At 39.7% G+C, this 23,302-nt stretch overlaps 1 protein-coding gene across 1 annotated transcript in view; it reads right to left on the reverse strand.

The window, feature by feature from the left end:
* The window catches only part of LOC129109952 (myelin basic protein-like), a 35,395-nt gene that overhangs the window by 1,492 nt on the left and 10,601 nt on the right, over positions 1-23,302 (reverse strand). The window contains exon 3 of the mRNA XM_054622104.1: positions 15,435-15,513. Coding sequence (XP_054478079.1) covers positions 15,435-15,513 — 79 coding nt within the window. The remainder of the gene's footprint in view (positions 1-15,434; positions 15,514-23,302) is intronic.

Raw genomic sequence — 23,302 nt, forward strand, 5'->3', positions numbered from 1 at the left:
CCCAAGGAGGCACCATTTGTCTTATACACATCACTGCTTCATATTAAAGATAACTACACCCTCATCAAAACAATGTTTATAGAACAGGTTCAACTTTTTTGTTCTTCTTTGATACCTGCAGCAGTTTTCATTAAGTTTTCAGAAGAGAAAAGTTTTAAATGCGTATGCTGTCCGCATTCAAAGGTGTTTTTGTGAGAAATTTGAATAACGATTTTGATGTTCTCATCAGTTGTTTCACTATAGAATGAGGGCTTATTTTTCTTCCTTGGCTTTGTCTACAACAAAAGGTCTCATAGGTGAGGACAACAAAAAACATCCATAAAAAGCATCATTTTTTAACACCTTCTGTGATGAGACATAATGGTGAAAAGGCTTGAATGAAAAATGGGCTGATACCACCACTCTCCTGCTATTGGGGTGGTCTCTTTAGCACGTCCATAATCTCACTACCTAAAAGCCTGCTGCAGCCTGGCCACACACACAGTACTGCTGTAATAGTACTTAGTGAAAGCTGTCTCTCTGAGTGTGTTTCATTTTCTCATAATTCCATTCTTGACAAACTGAAAAGCCATTTTATAGGCCATTTTGAGACACTAATAGACTAGTACAATTTATTCAGGGTTATAGCTGCTTTGAGGCTGATGACACATCCCATTCAGACTTGCTCTTAAGACTTTATTTCTAAAAAGCATAACTGCATGGTAAAATGAAAGACTGAAATGAACAAAAATAAGACTTCAAGACAGGTTTTAGTAAGAGATGAAGACGCTTATATTAAAGCCACTTTGTGTAAAAAATAAAATAAATATATATATATTTTTGAATACCTTTCAAATTATTCTGACGGCAAAAATGAAACAATTTGAATAAATTGGTGCAATTTATGCGTAGCTTTAGGCCAATTTGTCTCCATTTGAGTCAGATATATGGGCAAAGTGACTATTCCCCACTTTGTTAGACATCTTTCTTATACAGATGATAATCTATGTTTCTATATCTGCAGTAAAAAGTCTATATGCTCTCCTCTGAGTTTTGAAAGTAAGTGGTCAGATACCAATACTTATATTTGATATCAGGCCAATTCTGACTCAAACCGCTTGACCTGATGTGGGGTCACCATGGGGTCGATCTATTCAATGAAATTTTTTTTACACTTGAATGACTGTACATTAACTGTAATTCCCGTTCATTTTGAAGATCTTACAGAGTGGCTGGTCTACAAATTGATTATCTTAATAATAAATAACAAATCATATCTATTTATTTATTTGTTACATTTTGTTTTACAAAGCTAGGAAAGCAATGTTCAGTCAAACCTGATGTTGCCTTACACATAAAGAATGATACCAGTCACTTCCACACATAGAGACATACAGCTCATAAATGTAATATTGATCTGTACTCAGTATGAGCTGATACCCAAAGCCCAGGTATTGGTATCGGAACTGAAAAAGTTGGATTGGTGTATAATCTTTATTCATAAGCTGGATGCAGTGGTTTCTCGATACTTTCTCTTTGGCAGAGTTTGAGTGCACCATCGACACAATGGTTTGAGTGGGTTGTGGTATTTTTTTGCTTCATTGGCCTAAAAGTTCTTAACGTGCTTAAAAAAATAACTTATTGTTGCGCTCAAGTTTCTCCCAGGAGTTTGCTAGCACACAGCAGGACCTGCCACTCATTTGAGCAAAAGCCACCCACCAACAGTGAGGCTCATTAGAGAAACACTGTGCATGTTCAATGTGTTTTATGGATCCCTGACATTTCTAGATGGAATGCAGCAGCTCATTTGTTTAAGATGTGAATGTGTATATGGAGCTATATCCTCACATGCAGCAGCACAGCCTCATAAAACCATGGCAATGCATTCTAATTACTGTAAAATCTCTGCATTGTTAATAATTACAAATAAATTGTATAAAAATGTATAATTCTTTGTCACCAACAGTGGATATGTTATATTTTACTGTTCCCTCTCAGGAGAGCTTCTGTGGCTTTTATTTTACCGCAAAAATTAGATTAAATAAGAGAACTGCAGTTTTTTTGTCCTTCAGTGGCCTGCCCATGAGTCCTCTGAAATAATGTTAGCATCCATCAACTGTTATTCATTTTTCTAAGCCAGTCGGTGTTACCATCCGCCACTGGAATACCAATAAAATAAAAATATCGAAGAGATAAACATCCTGACATGGTTGACCTTTAATAGCCCCCCACAGTCCATAACACTGCAGCATAATACTGACTGCGTGTCCATCATGTTTGGCCATAAAAAAGGTTATGTGCTGATGAGTGACTTATTAATCATCTGACTCCCAGTATGCCCTCTTTAAAGGTGCACTAAGTCAGGGTTTTAGTGTCCCAATGCACAACCTGACCAAAACACATGCGGGATTGATAGGATTGTTGGTTGATGACTCAGTGATTACTGAGCCAGGTGCTTACATTTTTGGCTAATCCGAACCGTACTCTTCTTGTGGAAAAACAAAAATCCTCCCTCACACGTTTTAACTGCCTAATAATGAAGGATAGTGGACGAATCAGGTGACTCAAACCAAATTGCTTTCAAGGTTCAAACATAAATGACTCAGTAGTATTATTGTTCTGGGATTTATCATTATGTTATTACTTAGCAATTTTGGTAGATCTTTACTTAGATCAGATTGCTGACTCATCTGTGTAATGAAGACTGATTTGTGCCCATCGCCATCCGAATACACACTGGATCAGATAAAGAACGATGTTGTTGATATTCTCTGGTTGCCAAAAGTAGTCCATTAATTAGAAATTAACTAGGGGATGATCCGTTAATTGCTGCTTGTGATTGTAATCAGCTGTTTTCAGACACTGTAAACCAGACCATTATTAAAATATGTTCTTATTAAATTGTAAAAAACAGCGCAATACCTGTATAAGGTATTTGTGAAAGGTTTTTAGGTGGCTTAAGATTTAAGAGTTTTAGCCATGTAAGCAAAGTATGATAAAAAGCAATTCAAATGTGTATGTTTCCAGTTCAACGTCCCTCAAATGTATATTTATTCAGTGTTCAGCAGTGTTCAGCGTCCGGGGCTGGTCTGATGTCACACGGGCACAAATGAAGAGCAAACAAGGGAGATGACTTTCATTTTGATTCCTCACAGAAGGAAAATCACAGAAGTAATTAACATTAACATCTCCCTAGGGGAGTTTTTCCTGTGCCGATGTGAGGGAAGGACAGAGGATGTCGCATGTGTACAGATTGTAAAGCCCTCTGAGGCAAATTTGTAATTTGTGATTCTGGGCTATACAAAATAAACTGAATTGAATTGAATTGAATTGAATTGAATTGAATTGAATTGAATTGAATTGAATTGAATTGAATTGAATTGTTTTATGGGGAGAGGCAGAAAATCATAAGGTATCCTGATGTAGACGACAAGACAGCAGCCCATGGAACTGCAATCAATGTGATATGACAAGCCCAGCATACTACATAATAAAGTTGGGAGGACAGGATGATCCTGTTGGTTAGACTTCTCTTTGCCTTATGGATATCTACACTCATAGCCGGCCTTTTTTCTATGATACATTCGCCGAAAATCCCTGCTCCTGTTATATGATATATTATATCATATTGAGTTCAGAGCTTACTGTAAGATGAACCTGACAAAACTCTGGTAGTTCCTTTCAAGCCACCTAGTTTCAGTGGCTGGGTCACCGACAGCTGTGTGACAATAATTTGACATCTGTAAACTTTCAATTTCGCTGTGGGAGCTTATGGCAAAGCGTCGGTGTGTTTCCCTTGTAAACATTTGATTGGTTTTTACTGTTTGCTAAGATGCTGATAAGAGAAGTGAAGAGACAGGGGAAATAAAAGGCCAAATATGATGCAGCATGTTTCTTTTTCCTCATCCTCCACCACATTTGGTTATGCAAAAGAAGCACAACACTAAGGGCCAATTATCCGTCAGTCTGACTCATAACACTGCAGAGAGAAGCAGGGGTCTGTTACATTCTCTTTCTTGGTTTCCTTTATAAATACTGGATTTATTCATGTGTTGAAATCCCAAGAGAAAGTCTATCCAACTGTCCATCTCATCACTCTGGACTTTATCAGCACCAACAGATGCTAGCCTAAATCAAATTATGTTTTCAGCACTTCTCATCATGTAGCCAAGATATTAACACACTCTGAAGGTGACCAGATAATAGCCTGTTACCTCATCTTTATAATTTCACCATGATAACTACAAGATGTCCCTAAGGCAACTAAAGGGGCAAGATGGCCTCATAATTCTTGTGAAATAATGGGGGACAAATGACGTGATGTAGCGCCTCACAACACCTCTGTCTACTACACGATCTAGGTTAAGTAGTTAGGTGAAGGAATCAAAAACTGATCAGATCTGATCTGTTCAGTGGAGATATTCAGCATCCTTCAGGAGGAGAAAGATTGGCATCTAGGGAAGAAGGAAGAGGTATGCAGGGAGTGGGTCTCAATCTCCTCATTTTTCCTCCTCTTCCTCAGAGTGAAGAGGATGTGCAGCCTCTGGGACAACAACAAGGACTGTGGTGGGACTGAGGCACGGGAAGCATTTCTCTGAAAAAACATCCATAGCTATGTGGCCCCGGACCAAACCTCCCACCAAAGGGCGCAAATCGTTCTGCAGCTGCATTCATGGTGGATCTGAAGCACCCACAAGCCTTGAGAAAAAAGCCCCTCTCTGTCTTGGAAACCCTATTTGGCATTCAGGACGTTAGTCCTCCAGAGATTTTTCTGGAAGAGATAAGAGCCCCAGCAGAACCACTCCCTTCTTATAACCCAGGCCATCCTCATGACCTTTAAACTTGACTTTGAGCAGTGACTTTGATGGGAAAGGAGGTAATTCAAAAGGAAAAAATTCACACCACTGTACCACTGTTGTGCTGTGATGATAAAGTCTGTGATCTTTTTGGCATGTGAAATTGAAACCAAACATCCCTTTGAATTTCCCGCACTAGATATCGAGGCATGAGCCACATTTGGCTTGGCATGTGTGCTGTCAGTGTTGCAGGCTCCATCATGTACACAGCGGTGTCACAGCTTCTGTATTCTTTCAAGCAGCTGAGAGCCTCACATGCAATGAAACCAAATATAATGAACACCGATGCCTGTCATCACCAACAGCTCCTGGCATTGATTTCTTTGCTGACAAACATCAGTTATTTTCGATCTCTACTTTTTACACCTCTCTCTCTGTATCACTCTTAATTAAACATTTACAAGTTTGTTTGTGTGTGTGTGTGTGTGTGTGTGTGTGTGTGTGTGTGTGTGTGTGTGTGTGTGTGTGTGTGTGTGTGTGTGTTTGTGTGTGTGTGTGTGTGTTTGCCATTCGATGTGCCATATTGGCTTGTTGTAAATTCTCAACAATATTAAGAACATATTAGTTAGTTCTTCTGCTGTTGCTCTTAAAGGTCTTATGAATCCAACAAGTAGCAATGGTCACACCAAATGAAAATACTGCTTTATTCTGTTTGGGGATGCAACTTATGTGTAGTAATCTTATTTTCTGTTTATTGATCATTTTTCCATCAGTCTCTTAAATTTCAGAAAAATTGAGAAATGCCCATCACATGTACCCAGAGCCTCCCTTAGATGGCTTGCTATGTTCCAACAACAGTCCATAACGCAAAGACATTCAATTAGATTATTTTTTTTTATAAAAACAGGCAAAGAGGGAACTATTAAATGTTTGACATATTTGTTTGACAAATTTGTTGAAAAATGAATTGATTATCAAAATTATTGTTGATAGATTTTCTTTGCCTATCTATTCAATAAATGGACATGGAAATGGGCACATATATATGCTTACAACTTGTTGGGACTTCACTGTGACTCACTGGTTAATTATATTCTTCTACAAGCTCACTCATGAATTGTAATTTCAGTTCAGTGAAAGAGCAGTGAAATACTGCTCCGATAAATATAACAGTAGTCTGAACAAGAATTACCGCCTCAAAATTGTATGCCTCTGTCAATCACTTAAGTTGAAGTTCCCATCCATGTCTGTCAAACATGCCATCACTTCATCATTTTATTCTATTAGACATGTGCGTAAAGTTGTTATAATTAGCATATCAATTCTTCAATTATGGTCAAAAACGTGTTTTCTGAGGTCATAATGACCTTGACCTTTGACAACCAAATTTTAATCCGTTCATTCTTGGGTCCAAATGGACATTTGTGCCATATTTTTTTCCTGAGATATCGTGTTCATAATATTGGCAGGGACAGAATGACAGACAACCCAAAACATAATGCTTCCTGCCAAAGCTGTCGCCAGCACTGTGGTATAATTTAACAGGGTGGTATTAAGCCTGCATAGCTGCGACCAGTGCTCTGACTAAGATCTAAGAGCTATTCAGTATTTTCACCCACTAGGAGACACAAAAGGTTTATGTTGCACAAAATCACACGTCAGCTGTGGGACAGCTTCATTTGCTGGTGGAAAGTGGACTCTGATACAGCAGGCCTGTTCACATTGGCACGGAAATTAATTTTGAGCAATCTGATCACAAGCAGACAAAACCGGTGCAGGAAGCATTGATCCCATTAACATCTGTCAAGTGTCACATATCATGGTAAAATCCAAGTAAACTTTTGTTTACTCAACAAAATGCGTCTCTGTTAGTTAGATCACACATTTGATTGCTGTTTCTATCGCTAAATACAAATATTGGAAAGCCCAACTTCACACTTTTGATATTCAGGAACTACTTGATCCGCTCAAAATACAAGGAAACGCATAATATAAATTTATGCCAAGTATAAATTTGTGAAATTGAGATCTAACTGCAAATGCAACATTTGGAAGTTGTCAAGGCCACATGTCACAACAAGTGTGTGTAGTGAAGTTTGAATGAAAATGCGTCCCTAATTGCAGTGAAGGTCAACTGTGCATGTAATGTGACACATTTTTCCCTCACAGATGAAAAGGCTGTTGATTTTCTGATGCCAAAAACCTCAGACAAGGTGTATTAATTTGGACCCAAGGCTAGTTAACAAATAGACACAGTGGTCTCCGCCAGCTGTGTTAGGTGACCATGAATGCAAAACTTTCTCTGTTCCCCATCTGTCAGAGTGGTCCCACAGATAAAAAACAAATGTGAGCAGTGAAGCAAAAGCCGATGACAAGCAATCAGTTGAGCCACACTTGAGACACAATCTGTTGCCAGGTGTGAACTGTGATCCTTCCCAACTAGATTTCAACACAATCTGAATGTTTCTGGATAAAACATATGACGTCTTAACAGGCCTCAGGTATCACTTTAATTTGACATTGCTGTTTTTTCTTCTGAGGGGGAAAAAAAAGCCAGTTCATCATGTCCGACATATGGGATTCAGTAGCTAGGGTAGTACTTTTGTACTCTCTTACCCATCATGCCCTCCCCCTGGACTCTTGTAGCATCAGAACCAGCTGGTAAAACACATACACACTCAGTGATTGTCCTGCCAGATGGTCGAGGCCAGATGACGTGGCCTCCTGAACTCATGGCAACACCAAGGCACAATCTCCTACAACATTGCACACAAACACAAAGACCCAGAATGCACAGATACATACTGTGTGTTTTCATGAAATCGATCAGGAAAAGCGGCTGACAGGAGGGAATAAACATGCATTTGGCCAATCATAAGGGATGATTTGCATGCAGTGCATGTTGCATTTACCTTTTAGCAGTGATCTTGAGGTTAATTAATGTATTAATTAATTATTGATTAAAAGAAGTAGAAAAAAAAGAAAGAAAGGGAAATATATCATAGGCAGATCAGAGGCGTTTAAGCAAGGTGAGAGGGGACAGAAAGGGAGAATCTGAACAATGGTGTCAAACCAAAGAACACTGGTTCAGTGATGGAAGCTGCCCTTTAACAATCAGAGCTTTTGAGGGGGAAGGAGAGGAGGTGCTTCGTGTTGGCAGTGCCAGGGCCCGTACCAGCTCGTGTCAGCCTCGGCCACAGAGACAAACGACTGAGCCACTGCATATATATATATATGCGTGTACAGCAAACAAATGCACAGCAGAGGAACACACTCATTCATATTCTCAATACTGTGTGGTATGCACAGTCAGCAGTGCTAACACAATCTCAGGGAGAATATACAGTGCATACACATTGATGCAGATTACCACATACAACAAAAAAGCACATGGTTGCAATTTCAGTGTAGGTGCTAAAATGAACAATGGATTTTTAGGGTGTAGTACAAGGTAAACAAAGGGCGGCAGAAGGTAGAGACGATATAGAGGATGTAATTACTTCCTGCAGGATTTGGACAGTCTACACCATGACTTTTGCTAGTCTGAAAGCTTCCGTATTTTAAATGACATGTTTAATTTCTTACCAATACCAGCCAATTTATATTAGAAAAAATTGCAATAAAGGCCTACTCATTACTGACTATGTAAATATGAACTATATGCTCCATATTAGGGCTGCAAATAACAATCAGATCTGTTGAATATTACTTCAACTGATCATTTTACTCTACTTGTTTATCCACTGAAAATATATCACAATCTGTGTTTAAAGCAAACAGGGAGGCAAAATAAGAAAGAAATAACCTGCAGAAACAAGAGGGGGTTGTCCAGGCCACATGAAGGGCAAATCGAAACCCAGCTGTGTACATCACATACAATGCCGCATGAAATCCATCATCTAGCTCTTTCTCTTAAGAATCTAAACCAGATATTAAATATTCACAAGACTTCATAGGCAGATATCTAATTTCTAAAGGGCATGCTCTGATTCTGTTTTCATTAGGGTTTGATCTGTGTTTGCAGAAGCTTCTCTACTGAGTTAGTAACGAGCGGAAATAGAGAGGGGGAGTCTAACATCCTCTACCTGCTCACTCCTCGCCCAGCAGTGAAGAGCACTCTGACCAAATCGATGCACCCTGAAGCAGCCTCTTCCACCCTTAAGATTTCAAGGGTAGCCAGTAGGTAATTACATATTGTGGGAAATAAGTAATAACTGGCTCACAAAAATATAGTTCAATACCCTTGACGAAAGCTCAAGTGTGACCTACAGAGAATGAATCTGAAATAAAAATGTATAGGACTCAGAAAAAGCTATGAGAACAGACTTGGACACGAATGCGACGGACATGTTATGTTCCTAGCTCTGTCAGCTGCTTGCTTTGTCAATTTTCCATCAAATGCTGTTATGTTTTGAAATGTTGATTTTGATTCAGGAAGAGAATCCAATTATCTTAGTTGTTTGCGCTTTCAGGGTTTTTTGGAGTGTGAATGCAGTATGTGCAGTTTTAAAAAGTCTGAAAAAAGACTAGAATTAATCAGTGCTATTGGGTGCTGCAGTTGAATATCAATTGCTTCCTCACAATTTCCTTTTCTTTTTTACAATGCAAATGTAGTTTTGGTGTATCCCAGATATCATCCACCCATAAATTGTGTAAGGTAGCAAAATAGGATATTGACAGTACAGGTAATAAAATTACAATTCATAAGATTTTCATTCTCATTTTTAATAATGTCTATGAAAAGATTATTTTCAGCAATAGCCATTCATTGTATTTGCATTCTGTAATTGTCCCTCTCTATATGATACTTTCCATTGTTGTTGACTGAGTCCGCCTATCCCATGCAGGATTGAAATGAGGTCTCACAGGGAAGGATACATGCATTGTGTAATTAATGGGATGCGGAGGAGAAAACCTTATGCATGTGTGCGTTTCACTCACTGCAGAGGATCATATAAGATGAGCTTTACTGTATAATTTTAAATGTCTTCTTTTAGTCTTCTTCATTAAAACAAAGTCCCCTGGGGATGAGCTGTAAACCGATACAGATGCTTATCCTCTGTTACATTGGTTGCACAAAATGTGTCTGCTGACTCCAATAGTTGATAAGATAATAGAAATATCAGATCTATACACCTTCATGATATTGCTGTACAGTATGAACATCATATTTACTTTAGTGTCTGAATTATCCAAATTGAGAAATCCTATTAATAAGATGCATTACTCCTTCATAATTCAACTTTTATATCCAAAGAGCCTTAATGTATCAACGTTTTTCTCAGCAGCCTCATCTCACAGACCTTTTCCAAACAAGTCTTTAGCAGAAAGCAGAGTTATTGCCTCAAGGACAATGTGCAGATTCTTTGCACGGACGTGATATGAGGCTAAACAAGATGTCCTCTGGGCTCGCTCAGGAGTGGTCACTTGCTGACTGAATGCAATCGAGTGTTTATCTGGTCTCTCGCATTTTCCTCTCTACCTTGTGGTGAAGGCATACTTGGTACTGGGAGGAAACATGCAAAGCTTAAGGACAAAAGGAAAAAAGCTATAAGCCTTTGTGTGCTGAAATCTATATTTGAATTAAATGAAGGACTATTAAGAATGAAACGTCTCCGTGTCAGACTTTGAAAACTTTTTTTCTTCATATAACCCACTCTTTTCATGATAACTGATGTATGTATGTAATGTTAGAGCTCAGGTAAGCCTAACCCATATTAATTAATCTTGTTAAAGTCATTTTTCATGAGCGTGGGTGTAGGAAGAGACTGAAGAAAAACAACAAGACTTATTATATAGAAAGACAATCTTTTTTAATCAAAAGAAGGAGCAAAAAACCTCTTTGCTCGTGCCTCCTTATGTTTCTTTTGTATGAACCCGACAGCCTTACAGCTTAAATAAGTGGCTGTCCTTGAATGTACTTTGTTTTATAAGGACAATGATTTTTTTTTTTACCTATTATCTACATTTCCCATCCCTGAAAACTATTTTCTAAAGAAGAGAAGTCATGATGAGAAAAATTTCACTGTGGAGAAGAATGGATGAAATGTATTTGTATGCCAGGTACGAAAATTAATATTGTGTTTATATTCTGAAGTACCGTTTATCATAAGTAGCAGCTTGGAGGATTATGTGGTGCAATTCAATCGAAGCACTTCCTCAGGCAATACATGCATTATTGTGTCAGCAATTTCACCCTAGTAATGTTTTGGCTAAAGTTGTCTGAAAGACAATCACTAGGAAATTTTTGTCGTCAATTTAACTTTAGACTATTTCAATCCCCCCACCCCCTAATTTCTCCTCACTTCGCCCTGTGATGATGATGAAACAGTGACCCAGACAGAGTCAGGACGGAACAGGCAGACAGACAGATAGATGGAGGGGGTCTGTTTTGCTGAGCGGGGGCCTGTTGCAGGCCGGCCCAGGTAATGGGGCCGTAATGGGCTTTTATCAGCCGCACAGCTGATGGTGGTGTTTGCCCTTCAGTGGAAAAGCAGTGCAAACAGGAAGTGCTGCATGGAGACATCCCCAGACGCTGGACGGGCTGGGATGAGTCATGACGCCTGCTGATGACAACTTCATCAAAACAGGCTCCAATAAAGCAAAGCTAACCTGCCCATCATAGACCACTCACATTGTGCCAATTTGGTGGCAATTCCTTTTATTTATTTTGCCCGCACCCTGAATCAACCTAATGGCGCTAAATTAATACAGCCTTGATGCACAGGTAAGAGGAAGGCTTTAGATGTATCCTAACAGCAGTGTTCCCTCAGTAAGAGTAAGGAACTGATAAGGAAATGGGTATTTTACACACTATCAGAAAGCCCTGCTGACTGAGCAAAGAACCAGTTAAACATTAAGCAAAATGGAAACTGCACTGCGGTGCTCTTAAGCAGCTTTTTGATCAATAAGGATCAAACATAATACATAATATGATCGAGCTTTGATTTCCACTTTCCCTCACTTTGGAGCTAACTCCTTAGAAAACCTGAATGAGTGTGGTAGACACCGCAGTCGGTTCATGTTTTGAGTCAGCGGCTCACCTTCCATTTTAAAGAGATCGCACCTTAAACCTGCATCCTAATCCACTAATGTTTTCATCACGAGCTGCCAGAAGCACCTGTGTGAGGAAGCGGAGGTCCGCAAAGAGACTAGTGTAAGAAAAACAATAGCATCATGCCATTAAATATCTGAAGCAATAGGCAAGCCTGGTTACTAGAACAGTACCAGGTCAGATGATTTCATGTCGGTTTCTTGGTAACCATACCGTCCCACAAGGGTTAAAAGTAATTGTGTGTTGCACTGATGAAGCATCACTTGTGTCAATGGTTGTTCCTATAAGTCTGCTCTGTGCTGATCAATGGCAAGTGTTAAACAAGAGGAACATAAATGAACTGAGGAGAGGGTGCGTATCGAATAGCTAACATATCAACGTGACGAAGCCTCTGCGCGGTTTACTTTTCCTGTTGATAAAAAAGCATCAGTGGGAACAGCAGACATTAGAGTTCCCCTGTGCACAAGGAGGCACGTATACACACTTGAACAAACTCCTGTGACATTACATCAATATAGACATAATTCAATCATACATGCATGCACGTACACACACATAGACAAACACAGTGTCGCTGGGCTGAGAAATGAGTTTGGCATAACATTGGGTCAATATTGACCTTTCTTTGAAGACCATTTCGTTGGTGCATCCATCCTCTGCTGCAGTTTACACGATTTGGTATTTGTTGTATAATCATAATCAATACTATATTGACGGGTTAATGGAAGACCCAAACTATTGCAAAAGACACAATCCGATCAGAGCAGAAATCTCCATGTGTAGTAGTTACACAACGTGTTACAACTGGATAACTTTCATCAAACTGTTACTGTGATCTTCAAATCAGTAGCTCCCTCTTCTCTGATGAAGTGAAGCAGGTCATCAGATACGACTCTGATGGCCTTGAGCGCTGACACTTTCCCTTTCACGGAGTGTCAGTGGGTGGTGTCACACCCGGAGAGAGAGTTATTCTCTACTGTTGATTTGATGGCGAGAACAGTGCCATACCCTCTCTCCATCTGCAGGTGACATGTGATCCGTCCAGCACCAGTACACCCTGAGCACAAACACACAAGTGTCGTCCCTTAAAATGTGGACGGTTGTAGCTGAGAGGCAAAGAGGAGCCGGTGAGAGTTCAACAGAGTACCAAAGGGATAAAATACAAGACATGCTGAGGCTATGCAAGCTCCTGTGCACACACAGCATAGGAGATCTGATCAAGCTAGTCAGCAGAGCAGAAAACACTGTCACTCACGACGTCTCCCTCATCTCATACATGTTTGATGCGGACAGAACTGAGTGACAACATTCTTAGCAACAACACTGATGGGTTTGTGCTCATGGTCTATTGATGCTGGAAGTCACCTGCAGATGGAGAGATGGGATGGCACTGTCTTCCACATTAAATCAAGAGTAGAGAATCACGCTCTCTCCGGGTGGGACACCACCTCCAGTCCAACTGTGAAAGGGAAGGTGTCACCACTCAAGTGCTATGAGAGTAGTACCTGTTGACCTCCGTCATCCAAGAGGAGGGAGCTACTAATTTGCAGATCACATCTACAGAAAGCGAATACAGTAGGAAGCAGTGTCTAACAAAAACCTGGAAAAAGACTCGCCACTTTTTGAGCATGAAGACAAAGGTCACTATCTTTTCAAACCTCAGAATCTCTCCACCAAACAATCTGCAAAAGTCAAATAGAAAAGAAACAGCAGCAATGCAGAGAGGAGATTAGTCAGCCCAATTGTAGTTTGGCCAACTCACGAAATCTGCTTTAATTTGTTTCAACTGAGTAAATTCGCTAGTCACAGTTATCATTACTGCTGTCAAAATCGTCAGTTGCTGAGTGATTTTTTCACTTGTTTTTGCTCATAATTTGAGTTATAGCCTTATTATTTAACCTAGGCTAGTAGTAGCCTAAGAATCCACCTAATATTTTGTTCATTATATCTTATTTATGCCTGTGATGGTTCAGAGGCGATTCTGCCCTGTGAGGGAGGCAGAAGAAGGGATTTGTAGCGTTTTGATGCTTAAATTGGCTATGGAAAGAGACTATGTAACAGCAAATAATACTGGATATCTAAACAAACACACGCTCAAATAAGTAGTTACAGGCTAACTATTATCTCTTGTGCTGTAGCTATTTTAGTCAGTACACGTGGCCAAATCCTTCCCATCTCTTGCATTTCACCTCAGCTCACCCTGAAAACAATCGAGACTGACACAGAAGGGAGAAAACAGACTGCGCTTGTCTTCCTTTCCCTATTTCTTGAACGTTCCATGCTCTTCCTACACAAATGTGGTCAACGTCTTGAGGGTGTTATTCTTTTGCAGAATGAACAGCGAACTTTCCCTTTCGTTATTACACTTTATTTTGCACGATTACATTTTTGGCATACCACCAAGTCCCAACATGCAACTATGAGAACCCAACACACTGTAAGAAAGTGATGTTTGGCTTTGGGCGTTTGGCCACTGCACACATTGTATGAGAGGAAAAATGATTTCCTTCACCCTGGGAGGTTGCATCTTCACTCTGCTCCAGGATGGCTCAGTGACACTGACGACTTCATTCAAGGTGGGACAAAAAGACATGGAGGATGTTGTTTTCATGGGAAAGTTAAACTTGCAACTCTTGATTGAGCTTTTCCGTTTTATTTTTAATCTATTATGCATGCAGCAGGCATTATTTAAAGTGTATATCCCAGCAGAAAATCCAATCTGATTTGCCTGAGATTAGAATTAAATCAGAGCTGTTGCCTCATTAATAATTGAAGAATGCAGCTAATTTCCACTAGCAATTGCAATTTTCTCCAGGCTAATCCCCTTTATCCCTTTATTGAAATCAATCAAATTAGTGTCAACAAACTCTGCCTTCATCTGCTGAGCTGCATTATTAAAAAGGCTTCTTTTAACCAAGCACCCATCACAATGGATGTGTCTGAGGGAAAACTTCTACTAAGAGCACGACTGTGAGAATGGAAACGTTGGGGTGCTTCGAACACTGACTTCTGAGATTTTCTCATTATGAGGAACTATTGGCTTTCACAAAACACTAAAGTTCATTCATCATGCTAACTGCTAACTTTTCACCAGCCAGACTGCTCACTCCAAACAAATGTCATACTGCAGGATTAGCAGCTTCTAAGCAGGTGTTGTGAAGAAGAAGCCTTTCAATGTTTTGGAGGGGAAAAAAATATTTCGAGTCAAGACAGCTGAGTTGGTGGCGCTACTGTGTGAATGTGGTTTTAAGGCTGTCATTCCAGGTTCTGCTGATTTCTTGATAACAAGTTTCAATGTTTCCCACTGTGCTACCTGAAACTACCACATAATCTATATTTCAATCAATGATTAGCTTCTTTGGACCAAAAACATCCTTAGTTGATTCGTTGTAATATCTCCAGTTAAAAAAACACAATTGTGTTATTGCACATTTATATTCAATACTTTCTATTGATGGTGTTGGAGATTCAGAGGTTGCCAGGATAAAAACATGTATATCACTTAATGTGTCAGTTGTTCTTTGATGTGTAGCATAACACTGGGAGTTTAGAGTAATGTCAATGTGCATGTAAATTGAAATTCAAGATGTGGTTTGACCCTTTACCAAAGACTTCATCTCGTGATTCAGGTTCTTCTTCTGCTGCTGCTGTTGTCTGCACTTCTTCAGGTTCAGGTGACGGAGCCTTTAATAGGAACACAAAAACAGATTGAAGAGGTGAGGCACTGAGCTGCCATGGCAACGGAGCAAAGACAGAGACCAACGAAGAGAGAGCATATGAGAGAGAGAATGACAGGGATAGTTACATCTATTAAGGCTTTTGGGCTTTATAATTGCAGCAGAATTATAGTCAGAGACCCACTCATTTTACATTCAAAAGAAGGTGCTACAATTTTTTGAATCAGATACATATGGAGATTTGCCCATTTTGATACCAATTATAAATATCTAATGTTTCATCAGTCGTATTCAACTGAATTGTTGGCAGGATTCATACTGTAAAGCAAGTGGGTTGACATGGTATTGATATAGGTCTTGAAATAAATTCTGTGGGTTGTGATCGGATCTATTTGAAATCTAGTACAAAAAACACAAAAAATCATTACCAGCAGGCCATAGTCTATTTGTCAGTGCAGAGCTCCTTCTAAAGCTGGACAGCTCAATTTTTGAGACGGTCATTGAGGGGAAGGTCATATTGAGGAAACATAAAGATTAAAAGAAACCCTTTAATCTTTGAATGGAAACAATAGTCTTATCAGGCTTTCCAGACATATAGGAGTATTGATTCAGCTGTAACTCCCTGTCAGCTCTGGTCTGATTCAGGCTGTTCATGAATCACGAGTGAAGATTATAGAGGATGAATTGTTATACCTCCCTGTACTGACACTTTTTTACTGGCACAAATGAATTTTCCATGTCATTTAAACAAGTCCCTATGTCATGTTCATTTATTTCTATAGTTATTCATGATAAGTAAAGTTACTTGTTTCTATTTAGTGGTTCCAAGTGAACTAAATAGCTGCATTTGCTCATCCTAACAATTTATAAATTCTCTCACTGATTCCTTCCCCCTCTCTGACGACAATGTACACTCATCCAGCCCCAGCTTCCACTTCCGAGTGGCTTCCGAGTGGGTTCCGAGTTGGTACATGGCTCACAATTACATGAGCATACGGAGGAGCGCAACTGTGACATATTCCTGTTAACTGAGGGGAGGTGGACAAGTGTGGTGAACAGGCACTTACCGATGCAAATCACGTAAATGTCAACAAAGTGCCACGCTTTTTTTGTCCATTCAATTATGTAAACAAATAATGTAAAAAAATGATTTGACACAATGAGATTCAGATTCAATTAACAGGCTCAATGCTGGATTCTCTATGTGCTCTTTTCATAGTTTTGAGGTGAGCGGGTCTCAGCTGAAAACACATTACTGACTTCAATGCATTTGAATCAAAATCTGATGACGTTTGGGGGGTTGTTTTGTCACTGTCAATGTAATCTGATGAAACCACAGCCACCAGTGTCGATGGAGAAAAAAGTTTCTTAAAACATTTTTGAATGTTGAACTCTCAATAAATAACTCACTTTTATTTTTCTTTAATTTTTGCTTATTTAGTAATCCATCCATCCATCCATTTTCCGTAACCTGCTTATCCAGTTAAGGGTCGCAAGGGTGCTGGAGCCGATCTCAGCTGTCAATGGGCGAAGGCAGGGTACACCGAGGACAGGTCACCAGTCTGTCACAGGGCTGACATATAGAGACAAACAACCACTCACCCTCACATCCACACCTACGGGCAATTTAGAGTCTTCAGTGCACCTAAGCTGCATGTCTTTGGACTGTGGGAGGAAGCCAGAGAACCCGGAGAGAACCCACGCTGACACAGGGAGAACATGCAAACTCCACACAGAAGGTTGTCCAGCCCGGGAATTGAACCCAGGCCCCTCTTGCTGTGAGGCGACAGTGCTAACCACTACACCACCGTGCAGCCCCTTATTTAGTAATGAATATTTATATTTTAGAGGAATACCTGCATAGTTCATGAACATTTTTTAGGGGCTTCAATTTGATAAATATCGGACCTGTTTTTTATTTCATTCAAATTTGTTAGAATTACCTTAAGAACATACAAAAGAACAAGTTTTAAGACGTATTTATCAACACCTACTGACAGCAAAGTGTAGGAACACTGACAGACAATGATATACAAGGATTTACCCTACATCTGCCATTAAAAATGTACATTTTTTGATAGGTAAAATATAGAAAGGGATGAAATATTAGGAATTTGACCCTTCACTAAGTCCTAGCCCGTCCAACGCTGATTGGTCAATCATAGCGATGCATTGGCCGGCTCTGACCATGGTCTGAAAAAAACCTGGATTGCTCCACTGAGTCTCATGCAAACGTTTTAGATCTCTTCATTTTCCAGCTTGTTTTGGGGATTTTGCACTAGAAATGGTTGTTCAACAGTGATGGAGAGATATGTTTCTAAAACGTTACTTTTCCACGTAAAGACCTGTGCAGCTAACATTAGCAGAGAAGGTAAGCACATCAATGACTAGCGTTAGCACTTCTTTGCTACACTAGCTACTGAAGGTATACTGAATGTCTGCTGCTTTTGCTTTTTAATACTTGTAACATGAATAAAGACCTACCCAGCTTCACAGGAACAGTATTGTTCATTCATTTTTATTGTCTGTTGTCACAATTGCCAGGTGACGTGTTGGTTTACTTTTACAGCGTGATCTTTAGGCTTTAGTTTCTATCTTTATCTTTTCAACCTCTTTTCATTGCTAAATCAGTTCGACATCCTGGATATATCCTTGGAGTGCATTTTGTAGACCCTTCTGTCTGCTTTTCAAAGCAAGCGATTTTTCTTAAAAAATAAATAGTAGCTCTGAAAGCTTGACGGAGGGAGTGGCAGGGCTTAGTGAAGGGACTATTGAATGAAGTGGGACTGAAAAGAAAACCTAACTGGAGCAAGAAATAAAATTAAAAAAAAGGAAAATTGGGATGACTAGTGCTGCCATAAAGATGTACATACGGTGTGTACATTATTTGTGTTGTTCGCTCTATGTGTTCAAAACTTTCTCTGAAATGCTATATAAGTTGAAGGCTACTCATTTATCAATTTTTGTGCATTGACATATCTTACCTTATCACTGCATTCCTACAGTCTGTCTACCAAATGACCATTTCTTCCCATAATTAAAGCACTCAGTATTCAACATTTGTTGGATTTTGTCCACACACACCCACACGCATATATACAGCTGTCTTAGATCTCAATTCAGCCTTGCACTTTTTGTAAGTGTAAACATTTAGCAATGCAAATAACAAATCCACATTCCTGGAGCTGAGTCGCCGATGATTGGATGCTTGTTGAACTGATATTGTTAAAGGCTGGGGCAACTCATCGGACTGAATCCACAAGTAATTGGGTTTAGGGGGCCTTTTGAAAAAAACAAGAAAAAAACTATTGGATCTTGACATAAGTGAAACTGATAAAAATATGAACAGGATTTCTCATTTCCATCATTTTTAATTTGATGATTATATCAGGCCTCAAACAACTAATTTCTATCCCTGCTGGATAGTACATGATGCAGAGACTGAGGTCTCAATTTTCATGAACCCAGCTAATTGCAGTCATGTCCGCCTTGCCCAGTCCTTTGGAATAGTGCCAAGAGCACTTTTGCTGAATTTCTGTGAGCTGTATTCACTGTATCCAGCCACACAGCATCTTGTATACTACTTGCCAAAATAACAAGATAATCATCCCATATTGTGTGTAGTGCATTTGCAACTTTTAGGACCTAAACAGAATTATCTGCTCATTAACGGACGTCTCTTGCCTTATGTAAGTCTTTTTTTGGCCACGAACAAGTATATAATTCAATGGTTTGGCACCATGTAAAATTTGCTTGCAAGCCTGGCGCTCTTCCCGAGGGCTTGGTGAATACGCACATTTCCAAGTTCCAAATTTGTGTCTATTCATTGACTTTGTATGTAATCGTATCCCACGAAAAGTTCGCTTTGAGTTTGGTGTGAGCAAACCATTACGCTTTCTCTTACTCTCTTTGTCTTGCTAAAAAACAAGAGCAATGCAGTTGTAATATCTATGCCTGTTAGGCAGCTTTAGCATGTCTTTTAGGATTTTTTACATGATGCATGTAATCATTAATTGCATATTTCTGACCCCTTTGACAAGATTTTCATTTTAAAATGAGCCATTTGGAAACATAAAAAAGTCAAGTGCAGGCAGTGTTTTCAACAAACTCACCTAGTTAACATTAGCTTAATTAGCTAGTTAGCTATATCTGATAAAATATGCCAGCCACACTAAAATCTATAACAATTTCAAATGGAAAATATGCCTCCTTTATCATTGTATACGATTGTTGTCTCAGAGCTATGGTGGTTCCTGCAGCAGCCCCACTCAGCCCTCTGATCTCCATTCAGCACTGAGAGTGGTGTATGGGGTTCAATGTGCCTAAGTACTCCTTACGTTTGAGTAGGTAGAGGGAAAGAAGAGTGCAGCCATTCGAACACCTTTCAGGGCTCGGCTGATTTTAGACTTTCAAGGAATCCTCTTCACCGTCTGGGGTTTGATGATAACTGTGCCCTTCAGCGTTTCATCCTGTTCACATTTTGGAGATGGATGGGATCATCTCCTTATCACTAAGACATAAAGAGCACCAGACACACTGTGTCTGTACCCACAAAAGGCCAGTTTTATATTATAAAAATGTTCATCAAATGTCAAGAGGACAATCAAATATCTCCAACATTCACCTTTTATGTAGAGCTGTAAGGAAGTAATTCACGATACCTAATTAGTGCCAAAATGCCATAGGGCACAGAGATAACACTCACAAATCCAGCAGTGCTATAGTTAAAGACTCTCTTAAGCTCCGATTTTGCAAATACAGTGTCAATGAGAGAAAAGCAAACTTGGTATTCAGGGGAATCAATAGACTTTTTCATAGAAAACACAGAAATACAATATTCCTACTGTGAAGCAAGTATCCTGCATTATTTGATAAGTCTGTAAAAGGCAAAACAGTTTGACAGAAATATATTTCCCAGATACAGAATGAGGCATTAGGTCTAACTGCCTTCTTGACTTGAGGAGAATATAAATCTCTTGCAAACAAGCAATGGGCTTTAACTTTCAACGTTCAAACAGATGAGACTGTGAGCCAAGTAATGTTATTCTCAGTAAAGACACAACAGAGTACAGAACAGACTTGAGGTGACAAAAGTGTAATTATGATTGAGATGTGGACAGATCTTATACAGAGGAACAGAAGCGACAGGAACAAGCCTGCTGGGCCGGTCACAACACAGAGAGCGCTTTAATTGGGTACAATAGTAGAGCTGAAGCCTGGAGATCTGCTAGCTGAGCCTCAAGCTCCCTCATCTGGTGACTGCAGTCTTCAATTCAGTAGTTCAACTAATATGACTGTATCACAACCAATAACAAGGAAGGATTGACAAAGTAGCATCGTATTGTGAAGTGGTTTTAAACTGGTGGACCACACATAAAGCCTCCTTACAGCAAGGACCAACTGCTAAGCGTTATAAATCTAGAAGACCTTTTCAACAGGATTTAATTCATCTCATTAAAAATTGAGCTACTTGACACTTTTAATTCCATCTGCTGCGACCGTGGCCATGATCCCCCCCAGTGTTCAGTGTGTTTTGATTAGTTTTATGTGTAGCCATAGGTGATGGGCATTGGCCACACCTCTTCCCGACTGCAGAAGAAGAACATTCAATTTTAATTTCTCCTAGCAAAAGGGAAAGGGGCTCAAAACCTGAGAGGCGGGTGCTCAATTAATTAAAAACATCTGTACCTTTGCTCCATGCTATGAGAGAGTAGGGCTGACACACAGCAGGTACCATTACTTGTCATTTAAAGAGTTTCTAGGTGGGTGTTTATTTACTGAGGCTTCCCAAAAACAAAAACAAAAGATTTAAATGTGTAATGAACAGATTAAACTTTGCTCTAACATACTTTGATCTTCCAGTTGAGATTATTTTTGCGGCTGTCAGTTTATCATCAATGCATATTAGTTCATTGTTGATACCTGAAAGTGCTGTAATAACTTTTGGGTTGCACCCACCTTTACTCAATGCATCTTATCTCAAGTTATTTCTGTATTTTGCACAATAATTAGCTAACAACCTCATTCTTGACCTGTTTGAGATTTCCTACATTTCCCAAAATCACTTGCAACACCATCTGAGAATGTGAATTGTAGGTAATACTTGCAGGTGGAGAGAGCCCTGGTTATAGTTATTGCAAGTGCAACCATGTGGCAAAAGAGTCACTTTTTCATGTTCTTTTTCCAAGCTGAGAAAAGTGAACTGTCTATCTTTGCTGCTAAGGATTTCTTTCTGGTTGTTCAGCATCAGTAGAAAATGGTAAGGTTGGAGTAAAAAGAAAAAGAGGTGCACTAAGACTCTGCAGCCTTGACACCACATCCTGATGTTTACTGCCAATGTCTTTAAAGTCTGAAAAATCAATTCCTCTCACTGTAGCTAGGCAGGAAATAACTCATCATAGTCTCTGGGGGTCAAAAGGGGGTCAAAAATACATGGTTTATTGCAAAAGGAGTCATTTTAAACTGTGTATTGTTGTATTATTAGTTGCATTTCTTTCCGCCAAAAGAGCTGGATCAAACAAAATGCAATATGATATGAATGAATCATACAAAATGACTAAATAACAGTCTATTTTTTATTATTTTATTGAAAAATTTGTAGGCTTTTCTACGAAATGACGACTCATTTTGCCAGCATCTCAGCATACTCTGTGCTTTTGTCTGTAATTCAGTGATGATGACACAACATTCCGTGGGTCAGGAGAAATCTGCACCAATCAACACAGATATGTTTGCATTTAGGAACATCTGAACAACCTTTGTGCCTTTGTTTCTACTTTGGCAAAAACACAACATTAAAGACAACAAGGGCTGTGTTATTCTGAGTGGGAATTAAGGCTGTAAAATATCAGTGGTGTGAAAATGTCAGAGATATTTTGTCAGAGCTGCTACTGAGGTGTGACAAAGGAGGTACGGGTACATTTTACCCTTCCTGAAATGATAAGGGACTGGGAAAGGGATCACGACTGAGACAACAGCATCTAAACACAACCTGCTCTACTCCGTTACGCTGTGTTCCTGCTTAACTGTCACTATGACAACTGGCTGTTTTGCCAGACCTTTAAATTGACTTTGATGTCACGATAATCAAGCCTAAAGAGAGGGGAAAAACAAATCATAGAGATATACAATTATAAAGCTGAATAAACAATGCGGCTTTGGTGCGACATGCAGCCCTAACACCTCTCCTGGCAACTTCACACTTGACAAATTAAGCCACTTCTCCTGCTCCTGCTCTTCTCTCTCTAGAGTGTGCTTTGCAGACTAAGGAAACAAATCATCTGCGGGCTGAACCATCAACCTCCCCGCTGTTTCGGGCTCCCCTCTCCCCTGGTGCGCCGACATGATCACTCCGCCCATTACAGGCACCAGCCAGGTAGTTGGCCGTAAGCCAGACCACACAGGCAGACCACAGGTATTAACACTGCAGCCCACAGCGCCTAATGCTGTTTTGTCTTCTTACACCACCTTCCTCACAGACTGCCGTGAGGGTTGCACAAAACAAGCTAGCATCTGATCTCAGCCTCAGCCATAATGGCCCAAACCCATTTTCATCCGGCGTAATTTTGAAAAGCTGTGACAAAGTGGACTTAGGCAAAGCTGGGGTTAATTACATGATGTCATTATGTTACATTACTGTCCCAGTTTAAGCCGGATCCTCCTCCGTACTTGGCGCACAGGACAGTGTCTGGCTTGTAATTTGCAGAAAAGATGAGTCAAAAAAATAATAATTTCAAATTCTATCTCTCAAGCATATTTGCTCTATTTAATTACAGCACTATTAGCGGCAGACAAGT

This window comes from Anoplopoma fimbria, chromosome 20, assembly GCF_027596085.1.
Source record: "Anoplopoma fimbria isolate UVic2021 breed Golden Eagle Sablefish chromosome 20, Afim_UVic_2022, whole genome shotgun sequence".
NCBI classification, from domain to species: Eukaryota; Metazoa; Chordata; class Actinopteri; order Perciformes; family Anoplopomatidae; genus Anoplopoma; species Anoplopoma fimbria.